This window comes from Gymnoscopelus braueri, assembly GCF_963280865.1.
Source record: "Gymnoscopelus braueri genome assembly, chromosome: 6".
NCBI classification, from domain to species: Eukaryota; Metazoa; Chordata; class Actinopteri; order Myctophiformes; family Myctophidae; genus Gymnoscopelus; species Gymnoscopelus braueri.
This window is the reverse complement of record NC_137607.1, coordinates 6498553-6510611: the sequence shown is the minus strand read 5'-3', so window position 1 is coordinate 6510611 and position 12059 is coordinate 6498553. Positions and strand designations below refer to the sequence as shown.

Genomic DNA, 12059 nt, shown 5'->3' with positions numbered 1-12059 from the left:
TGTTGGCTGTGCTCTCCGCCTTGGCAGGGACCACCAGGTCACCGTCCAGCTGGCTGTGCTGTTCGCCTCGGCGCTGGGGGTCTTGCTGGGTCTGAAGAAATTTAGTGTCTTCTGGGTGAATCTCTTCTTGGCTGAAGGTGAAGGTGGCTTCATCTTGCTGTACAATAATGAGTGCGTTCAAGGCAAGCCACTCTCTTTCTGTGCTAATTTATCTGCCAGGTGAAGACAAAGCTATATACAAAACATAAAAAATGAGAGCTGCGCAACCAAAATGGATGCCTACGAGTATGAGCGCGCGGCTGCGCGCCCCCCTTCCCCCCCCCCCCCCACCAATGAGTGGACAGGTTCTCCTAGCCTATGGGTGGAGGCGGAACTAGACAGCTAGTAGCTACTGTAATGGTACCATAAATCTGGGCGCCCGGCTTTTTTTTATTTATTTACAAACTCAGTGGTTAAAAAAATAAAAAGAGTTTGTAATGGGTGCTCATCATTTCTCCTGGGGGCTTTAGCACCGAGGCACCCACAGTATCGGCGCCCTTGTAACTCACGCATGGCATTTCAAAGGCTTTTTCCTTCATTAATCGAATGAAATAAAATAAAACTAGATAAAGTGCTCCTCGGAGCATAGGTCTCCGCCAGGTCAGGTACGTTATTGTGGCCTCCTGGTAGCACTATAATAGGCCAATGTACAAAGAGTGCCATTTATTCTTAGACCTTTCAGCGACCAGGCCAACGGTGCCAGAGATTAGCTGCTAATGGATGGACAGGACACACGGACGGACGGACGGACAGGGTGCAAAACATACTCTCTCGCCATACTTTTCGGCCTGGCGTAGACAAAGCTTTTTTTCCCATACCCTAGAAGTTGCTGTTTACTATCACTTTCATTTATGCGGCACAAACATATCTGATCTACAAGCATATAACACATCACACGGCGACCGTTTTTTGCTTTGAGATCAGATAAAAACGCCTCCACGGCTTAAGTTAAGACATAAGACCTGGCAGTAATTATTGCGCCTAATAGGGCCCAGAAAGTGTAAATGTATCCCCGCTGGTATCCACGCTCTGTGGATGAGAATGAGTTAGACCAAGAGAGAAGACAGTGATCAGTGGAAAATTGCAAGGAAAAATGCTCAATTTGATCACTAGCCCGTTGTAAAGTAGGTAGAGAAACTGCTGTCATGTTCAAATTCATGCCATGTATTGTCTACTGATGAGGGAATAACAATCAGATTATCAGCCATTATACAAAGGTTAAAGTTCACGCAACAGATAAGGGACAATTTCAGATATTTACACTAAATATTCACACTAAAGCATATCTAGACCACAATACAGGTTGTTTCAATGGCTATTACTTAAAATAAGAAAAGTAAACCTTAAAGGGACTACACCATGAATTTTAAGCTTTTCTTCTTTTTTGTGTGTTTTTGGTCTCCCCTACCTCTCTTCTATCCCCAAAAATAATTTTCTGTAAATTTGTCTCAAAACAGGCCAAACTGATTTGCACCCTGACGTCACGTCACGTCACGTCAGGGTACAATCCCTCCCGTTTTTCAGTTCCAACAAAAACACTTTTTCCACACAGAACCAGGAGATAACATGCATACAAAATGGCTCAATATAGTCCAGTACATTAACCCTGTTTATTTTACATTATCGATACGAAGCTGATAATAGCGCCAAATTTTGCATGAGGCTTCTTTAGGACCTACTGATGGATTCTAGCCTTGGGTACCAAACTTTATTTTGAATATTTTCCATACATTTAGGCTTATCAATATTCATTAAAAAAAACAGGCCGATTCACCTTTTGGCCTATAACTCTTGAACCGTAGGTCATAGCATCAAAAATATTTTTCCCCTGGACTCCTTGGATCATGACGGAACTTTGCATATAGGTCCCGCCTCTTTTCCGATTTCAAGATTTTCCGCCATTTTGCGTTATCTTCAAAACACATATTTTGCTACTACTCCTAAATATTTTGTCCAAAACTCACACAAATCGGCACACCCTCTGTCTTTGGTCATGTGATCAAGATTTATCAGTCAGAATTTTCATATTCCCTTCGGATTGGCTACGATTGGCTTCTGAAATTTGTGGGAGGGTCTGTTTGGAAAAAAATGGCACAAATCATAAACACAGCGTCCTATTTGTCCTAAATTCATATCATTGAGGGGCCATTAATAAACGTAGAGCCAATGCGATTTCACTTCCACCCATAGGGGGCGCAACAAATTCTACAAATGTCACTGTTTTTGCGCCAAATTAAGTACAAATGGTCTTGTGAGTCAAACATTTGCAATTGCAAAGTGGAGAACAGTCCAAATTTGATTTGCCACATTTGCAGGTGGAACAGTCCCCTTTACAAGAGCATTTGATCAGCTCTCTGCATGCTTTGGAGACTTCTGGAATTGTCATACAAACTGGCACCCATGCCTCAGATTCCTTGGTCCATCCATACTCATGTGGGGAAGGAATAACTTGTTCTGTTTGTAGGCTGGTCGCCCAGATGCCTGCTTGATACACTGCCCGCTTAAAATGCTGAAGTAGTGCATCTTGGGTGGGTGGCAGTTTCTCCATTGACCTATTCCCATGACAGAAGAGTTATTTTCTAGTCTGGTTGATGGAGCTCAAAGGACTGGATTTGTCATACAGGATAACCGTCAGTCTCTCAAGCTTCTGGAATTGCTGACTCTCAACATTCAGCTGCTGGAAGGGATGTTTGGCCAGACTGACAAGTATCTCCGTGACATCATCATAGGCTTGCCAGGCATGCCAAGCTGACTTCTTACCCTTACTGTGGAAAGCAGATGTTGTGTCACAACCTGACAATGCATGGAACATAGGCAGAGCACGAGATTGTGGCTCCCCCAGAGATTTACACATGTTGTTGATGTGGTAAAATCGGTCTTTTTTGCCCATGCCAAAAGCCACCCAGATGTTAGCCAAAGGTTGAATCGTAACTAAATGATGGAACAAGCCTGCAAGGATCACGATGACATCAGTGTCCACAGTACGCACAAGGATAGTTGTTGCTCCTTGCTCAAGTGCATGCCGTACATGAACCAGAATCCTGGTGTCTGCCTCCTCATGATTGCAACAGGTCGATTCAACCTTTGGCTGACATCTGGGTGGGCTTTTGGCATGTTCCAGACACAACATCTGCTTTCCACAGTAAGGGTAAGAAGTCAGCTTGGCATGCCTGGCAAGCCTATGATGATGTCACAGAGATACTTGTCAGTCTGGCCAAACATCCCTTCCAGCAGCTGAATGTTGAGAGTCAGCGATTCCAGAAGCTTGAGAGACTGACGGTTATCCTGTATGACAAATCCAGTCCTTTGAGCTCCATCAACTAGACTAGAAAAGAACTCTTCTGTCATGGGAATAGGTCAATGGAGAAACTGCCACCCACCCAAGATGCACTACTTCAGCATGTTAAGCGGGCAGTGTATCAAGCAGGCATCTGGGCGACCAGCCTACAAACAGAACAAGTTATTCCTTCCCCACATGAGTATGGATGGACCAAGGAATCTGAGAGCTGATCAAATGCTCTTGTAAAGGGGACTGTTCCACCTGCAAATGTGGCAAATCAAATTTGGACTGTTCTCCACTTTGCAATTGCAAATGTTTGACTCACAAGACCATTTGTACTTAATTTGGCGCAAAAACAGTGACATTTGCAGAATTTGTTGCGCCCCCTATGGGTGGAAGTGAAATCGCATTGGCTCTACGTTTATTAATGGCCCCTCAATGATATGAATTTAGGACAAATAGGACGCTGTGTTTATGATTTGTGCCATTTTTTTCCAAACAGACCCTCCCACAAATTTCAGAAGCCAATCGTAGCCAATCCGAAGGGAATATGAAAATTCTGACTGATAAATCTTGATCACATGACCAAAGACAGAGGGTGTGCCGATTTGTGTGAGTTTTGGACAAAATATTTAGGAGTAGTAGCAAAATATGTGTTTTGAAGATAACGCAAAATGTCGGAAAATCTTGAAATCGGAAAAGAGGCGGGACCTATATGCAAAGTTGCGTCATGATCCAAGGAGTCCAGGGAAAAAATATTTTTGATGCTATGACCTACGGTTCAAGAGTTATAGGCCAAAAAGTGAATCGGCCTGTTTTTTTTAATGAATATTGATAAGCCTAAATGTATGGAAAATATTCAAAATAAAGTTTGGTACCCAAGGCTAGAATCCATCAGTAGGTCCTAAAGAAGCCTCATGCAAAATTTGGCGCTATTATCAGCTTCGTATCGATAATTGTGCGAAATGACCCCACTAATAGGACAATGTGGTATTGCAGGTGAAAGTGCTTTATAAGCCCGAGAGAAGTTAGTTGGAATGAGTATATCTGAGGCTTGATTTAGGCTCAAACCTTTTGAAAAACGTTGAGGGACATAAACAATATGATATTAATTTTTATTTGTATTTTTAATTCATGGTGTAGATCCTTTAACTGCTGAAAAGGTGACTATACGGGAAGAATGGAATTGCACAGTAATGTCACCTTTGGCTGTATTTGACTCTATTTTGACCAACAGGACGTTTGGCTCCATATCTGATTGTATTTATTGACTTTTTTTTTGTGTACATTTTTCAGGTTGAAAAAAGACAAAGATCTGTGAAGAATTATGAAAAGAACAGCCAAGAGGAGCAACGTCAAAGAGACTTTGATGAACTGCTTTGCAGACTTAACCTAAAAAAAAACAATAAGTTGACAGCTGCTGACTTTCTGAAAATAGGCCCCTCCATAAAGAAGCAAGATGAGATAACTGACAATGACATAGCTTATACATTCCTCCAGAAGTTGTTTATGTTAGACTATAGAGCCAGGGACATGACAGTAACAGTAGACAGTACAAAAGAGACTCCAGATGATGACAAGAGTGACACAGACGAAAGTCTGTATGATATCTTCTGTGGGGCCAATGTGACTGATCAGAGCATGAAGCAGTGCAATGTCCATCCAATGGATGTTCAGATGGCTGTGTTTCACTGCTCAGATAGCTTACTCAGGCAGAACATGATTACCAAACTATCACAGTGTCAGTATGCCTTACCTTTTCTTGTGCCCGACCCAGTCACAAGGGACATTCAGTGTCCTTTGTTGACATTTAGGCAAATACAAAAATCCTGGAATGAAACTAATCATTTTTCAGGTGCCATCACAATTAAGAATATGCCAATTTGCCAAGCTGAGACACCTATGGTGTCATTTTACCGCCTTGGCTCATTGTCATCATCTAAATCTAAGCTGATGAATATGTTAATCAATGACCGTCACAACACATTCTTTCATAGGGATTGTCCAGGTGCCACCAAATCTCACTGCCTGATAGATGGTATGGCAGAGATTGCCTGGTACTTCCCTGCTGGAAAACCAAATGATGCTTTCTCTGACTGTGTTGCCTTTTGTAATCTTCATGGTGATGCTCTATCACTTGAAAAACAGCGTAAAATATTGATCGATAAGGCTTCAGTCAATGTTGTCCTTGTACCTACTCTGAGAAGAGATGACAAAGGTATGACAGTGGTATCAGACCTTGTTAAGGGTCCAAAACCTCTCATTTGTCTCCTTACTGATAAGGATTCTGATACAAAAGAGATAAATCCAGGAAAGTATATAATGAGTGTGAAGGATAGAAGTCAGTCAGATGTGGCTGAAGAATTGAAAGGTATAATTAAAAAGATTTTGAAAGAAAGTCCTACATCCTTCCAACTTGAAAGCATGGGAAATGGCTGTGGAATCAAAACAGATGAAGATGATCCTGCATGTCAAAATGGGAGATCTGCTGCTGAGGAGATTCTGAAATGGCTTGAAGGAAAAGAGTTTTCACAGATCAAAGACACATTTCTACCATGTCAAGGTCAACTGTGGCATGAGTGGTGCCAAATACACAAAGAGCTGTACCGCCTCAGAGGACACATTGAGATGGACAAAAGTCAAAAACAAGAGAAGCTGAGGGAAATAAGATGCAAACAACGTGAACAATCATCCAGTGAGCTGATGCGGATGTTCATTGAAAACTTGCAGTCTCTGAAATCAAATGAAAAATGTCACTTCCTAAAATGGCTTGGATTCTTTCTTGATAACTTATTCACAGATAACATTTCTGAAATCAACCAGAAATATGATGCAACGCGGTCTGAGTTCTTGGCTCTGAAAAAGAAAAAAGAGAAGCATGGCATTTCAGGTGAGCTGGATGCAAAGAAAAGGGAGTTGGAGGACATTTCAAACAAACTTCAGTCAGCAACTGTTGGAGTTGAGCACCTCTTGAGAGAAATGGGACAAATCTATGAAGCCCATGCACCTTGCGATGCTTTGGAAAACTACTCTCAATACCCAAAGCTGGCAGCAGAGCTTATGATAGCAGGACACCCAATGGAGTTGATGGATGGAGATGCAGCTCATGTGCCTTTAACATGGATCACTGATGTTCTAGATGAGGTCATCAGTACACTCGGAGACAAGAGAGTTTTTGTTTTGTCAGTTTTAGGCATCCAGAGCAGTGGAAAATCTACCATGCTGAATGCAATGTTTGGATTGCAGTTTGCAGTAAGTGCTGGCAGGTGCACTAGAGGGGCCTTCATGCAGTTAGTGAAAGTGTCAGAGGAGATCCAGAAAGACTTTAAGTTTGACTATCTCCTGGTTGTGGACACTGAAGGACTGCGTGCTCCTGAGCTGGCAGGGCAGGACAATCGTCACCATGACAATGCATTGGCAACATTTGTCATTGGCCTGGCAAACATGACTTTGATCAACATCTTTGGAGAGAATGCATCTGAGATGGAAGATGTTCTTCACATTGCTGTTCAGGCCTTCATGAGGATGAAGATGGTAAAACTGTCTCCAAGTTGTATATTCGTTCACCAGAATGTTGCAGCTATTGAAGCTTGTGAAAAAAACAAAGTGGGAAAGAGACTACTAGAAGAAAAACTTGATCAGATGACCAAGTTAGCTGCCGAAGAGGAAGAGTTTGAAGCAGAGGTCTTCAGTGATGTCATTGCATTTGATGTAGAAAAAGATGTGAAATACTTTGCCCAGCTGTGGGAAGGCAGTCCACCCATGGCCCCTCCAAACCCAGGTTATAGTCAGAGCATCCAAGAGCTGAAGAACATGATCCTCTCAAAAGCATCACAGTCTGATGGAATGACACTTACAGAATTCAAGAGCACCATTAAAGACCTTTGGAATGCCCTGTTGAGTGAAAACTTTGTTTTCAATTTCAAAAACACAAAGGAAATTTCATTGTACAGAAAACTTGAAGGAGAGTATTCGAAATGGACCTGGGCTTTAAGGCAGGAAATGTTGACCATTGCAAACAAACTTCACAACAGAATTGAAAATGGAGGACTTGACAAGATTAAGGAGAGTGATCTTATGGATGAAATTAAAACGACTTGGGAGGACGTGGAAAAAACAGTGACAAATTACTTTGACAAAAGTAAAGATGCAGATGCACTGGTTCAGTGGAAAACACAATTTGAAACCAAAATTAAGCATTTCCGCGATGAGCAGGTGAGAGAAGCCAAACAAAATCTAGAAGAGATTCAGCAGAGGAATGCTCGAAAAAAGATCGACGCTAAGAAGAAAGTCTATGAGAATCAGCTTCTACAGAAGAGCAAAGAGCTTGCCAGCAATCTAAAAGACAAGGCAAAGGATGAAAATGAACTTGAAAAGGAGTTCAACACTCTTTGGAAAGATAAGGTTACTGAGCTCACTGCCGGTGTCAAACCCATAAAGGATATCAACATTCAAGAGGATGTGGATTCTATCATTCATCATCATGATATGGCCTTTGATCGGTCTCTTCTAAAAGACAGCAGAAAATGGTACAAAGACATGTCAAAAATAGGGCATTTTTCAGACTATATAGCTTCAACAAAGGCTTTAAAGAAGAAAAAAGAACTTCCTTATGAAGATAATGAACAGATAAGAGCCCTCATTGCCAAAGTCGAGAGACAAACCAATGTCTTAATTAAGAAGAAACCTGTTAACACAGAAGGCTACCTTACTGGTTACATGCATGAAGTAGCCAACAATGTGGAAGAACAAGTGAAAGAATTTGAATCAGACAAGAAAATGACATACGCCCTCAAGAAGGAGTTTAAAGTTTATCTACTACTTTATGCCTGTACAATTGCAAAGGATTGTTTTCAAAAGGCTCACAATGAATTCAAGAAGAACAATGATGCACACACGTATTTGGAAAACCAAAAGGGACAGTACTATAATGTATTCAGAAGTCTTTGTGAAGGTAACTCCTCTGCCGCTGTGTTTAGTGAACTACTTTGTAGCAAACTGAAGGAGTCTGCAATTCCGGCCGTCTATAACAAGACTGCCATTCACTTAGCTGGTCAGATTAGAAGTAGTCAAAGTCCCTTCAGTGGGAATAGGGTGAATTTGGAGAAACATGTTTTACAATCACTGGCTGAAGAAAAGAAGTTTGACAGTTACATGAACTACATCAGAGATCCAAGGAAACAAGTAGAGCAATTTATAGAAGACTATGTTAAGGAATACATATCCACCAATCAGAACAAGGTACTTGGTATCATGAAAAAGAATTCGGAGGATTTAGTCCGGCAACTGAATCAAGCAGTGTATGAGGCAACAGAAAAGGTCAAAACACAGAGTGGAGACATCAGCATATGGTTGAATGAGTTTTCCTGTCAGTTAAAAGATGTCCTACCTGTTACCATCAACTGCTACGATCATTTGTTCGATGACATTACAGACTTTGACTTTCTTAAGGAGGAGATTGAGAAGTCCTTAAACGTGGACCTCTCAATAAACGAGAAGGATTTCTGGTTGAAGACAGTTCAAATTCTTATCAACCAACTGTGCAAGTGTTGCTGGGTACAGTGTCCTTTCTGTAAAGCCATTTGTACCAACACCCTTGAGGATCACGGTACAGACGATCACAGTGTCCCTTTTCATCGCCCGTCTGGAATTACTGGATGGCACTTCAGAGGTACTGTGAAACTATGCATTACTTTCTGCACAACAGATGTTGCAAGTGATCTATGTTTCTTCCCTACACCAAATTCAAAGAAGAGCATTCCATACAAAGAGTATCGAAAGGGTGGTCCAGAGTATGCTAACTGGAGAATTACCCCTGATGAATCTAAACTGACATACTGGAAATGGTTTGTCTGTCAATTTCAAAAGGAACTGGAGGATCATTATGGCAAGAAATTTGAGGGCAGTGGAGAAATTCCTGCAGAATGGAAAAACCATACAAGAGAGGAAGCTATACAAAGCTTGGAGAGCATGTAGTCTGTGAATGGACTACAAACAACAACACACTTTGAAATACAAAATGATTTAGCTTTAATTTGATTAACAGCTAAATATACACAAGTTCATTAAGTGTAGTTTTCAAAGCAACTGACATTTCCAAATGTGACAGTCCATTTAAGCAAGGAAGAATAAAAAGTAAAAAATAATAATGTCATAAAAGAATGAAAATTAAAGAGTCAAGAAATGTTTTATTTTTTGTTTTATCACTGAGCAATATGGAATAAACAAATGAAAACTTGTGAATGATCTTGTCAGAGAAGTTAATGAGACTACAACATGTGTTTGGTTTTGTTTGTTAAAAGGTCTATCTATCACTCAGCTATATCTATCTAACTGATCATGTCATGACCAGTGGTGGAAAGTAACTAAGTACATTTACTAAGTACTGTACTTAAGTAAAACTTTTAGGTATTAGTACTTTACTTGAGTATTTTCAATTTCGAATACTTTTAATTTCTTAATTTCTGGACTTTTACTTGTAACAGAGTATTTCTACATTGCAGTATTGATACTTTTACTTAAGTAAAGAATTTGAGTACTTTTTCCACCACTGCCCCTGGGGGACCCCAGTCAACAAAGTATATATTGTAGGGTTTAAATAGTTCAAATGGGTCTAAGTTCAGTTCCACTGTGACATCATTACATCAGTTACATCAGAGTTGGAGGAGACTTCAGACATGATGTCATGAGTCATGACATCATGTCTGAAGTCTCCTCCAACTCTGATGTAACTGATTCACGGCTCATCCCCCCTCACGGACTACTCCATGGCTCAACTCAACGCACCTGCTCTCCCTCACCAATCTCTACACCTGCCTTTCATTCTGCAATCAACTGCTGCCACTACAAAACCCCAGTCTGCACTTCTCTCCGTCTCCTACCCAGAGCTTCACCTGTCAACACTTACAGACGGTAAAGTACAGGCCAGCCTACAGTTAGCTTTTCCCAGTTGTAGTGCTGGTTTAGTCTTACACTGCCATTTGCCTAGCTGTTCAACTTTACGCAGTTATACCCCCAGGCACCAGCCTTCTGTTGTTCACCAGGGGCCAGTTGCACCATCTCACACTAAGTTCAAACTTAGCCTAGTTATAGCTTAAATGGCTTTAAAAAAGCCATTTAACCCATTTAGCCGGGAAAGTATCTTAGATTTCTCTGGCTATTCAAAAATAGCAGATATACAAGCTCATAGCCCGGCACCTGACCATGTAGATCTGCTATTTTTTTAAATATGTGAAAATGTGTGCAAATCTTTAAATTACATATTGTTAAATATATATATATATATATACAAAGATCTGCACACATTTTCACGATTAAAAAAATCAAGCTCATAGCGCGGCACCGAGTGCCGCACTATGAGCTTGTATATCTGCTATTTTTGAATAGCCAAAGAAATCTAAAATGACAGTGATGCGTCCCTGGATTGAATGGGTTAAGTTTGAACTTAGTGTGAGGTGGTGCAACTGGCCCCTGTGGTGGTTATTAATTTGTCACTGAACCTGCCTCTCCTCTCCAGTCTTCCAGATCCCCAGCTGAGCTGTGCCACCACGGAGCCACCAACCCACACCACCTCCACTCACTCCACTACCTTTTCCCCTTAAACATTGAATAAATATGCCCACGGGCTTCACCTAAACCTACGTCTCCTCTTGCTGTGCGCTTGGGTCACACACATTCACCAGCCATTACAGTTAGGGGGGGAAAGAGCTTGTTTAGTTTATTAAGCCACCACAGCTCTTTATTTTGATCCATTTGAATTCATCGCACTTTTTTTTTCAGTAAAAAAACAATATATAAATTTATTTAAATTAGACTTTATTATTTATTATGTGTTCTGGCCCACTAATGCCTTAGTGTACTACAGTAACACTACTTTATAGTGTATGCATCCATCACCTCCTCCGTATGCCTCATTTATTTTGCCTTGGTTGTGGGCAGCCTTGCACTGAAAATAACAGATCTACAAGCTCACAATGAGTTACACTGTAATGCGTTGTGACTTGTAGATCTGCTATTTCCAGTGCATGACATGGACACAACGTATAAATCAGCCTTTACAGTTTGTCCATGTTGTGTCACCATCACTTCAGAGCTTCTCTGTAGATGGCTGTGTTCCATCTTCTCATTACCCCAGCAACCATCAGGCCTCACTTATACATACACACTGAAAGTTGAAGATATACAAACTCTCAACATGTTGCAGCACTTCGCTTTGTCAGCTTGTAGATCTGCGATTTTCTAGATTTTCAACCATGTATAAATCAGGTTTCAGTCATCGTTGCACATGAGGACGGATCAATCTTCATCGTCATGGAAACGAGTCATCTGCATCACAGCCGAGGTCAATCCACAACCTGAATGAAGAATTATGACATTCAAGACAATGTTTGTTTGTTTGTTTGTTTGTTTAGGATCCACCATTAGCAGCAGCATAGCATGTATTCTTCCTGGGCTCCACAAACAGCTTTTCATTGTGATAGAGTTGCATAACTTGTCAACATCATAATAAGACATAATAATGCATAACATTACAAAGCAAAAAATCCTTGCAGTTCAATAATCCAAACATATGAGTTTATAACAATCCAGAATATATTCACATTTTTCATACACTCTTTATACATCTAATGACGTTTAAATAATTGTATTATAATAATAACATTTTAATACAGAGAACTTGATTAATCAATTCCTAGTCAAAATATGGTATTTTAATAAATAATTAAACTTAATGTGTTTT

General features: G+C 40.7%; 1 protein-coding gene across 3 annotated transcripts in view; it reads left to right on the top strand.

The window, feature by feature from the left end:
* The window catches only part of LOC308087453 (interferon-induced very large GTPase 1-like), a 98924-nt gene that overhangs the window by 16532 nt on the left and 70333 nt on the right, over positions 1-12059 (top strand). For 2 of the 3 annotated variants that reach the window (XM_080431320.1, XM_080431321.1), the window contains one exon: positions 4616-9947. In XM_080431320.1, the coding sequence (XP_080287446.1) occupies positions 4616-9295 (4680 nt within the window). In that variant the 3' untranslated portion in view covers positions 9296-9947. Of the gene's footprint in view, positions 1-4615; positions 9948-12059 lie in introns of those variants that run through there. The other variant, XR_013933337.1, reaches the window with a different exon arrangement.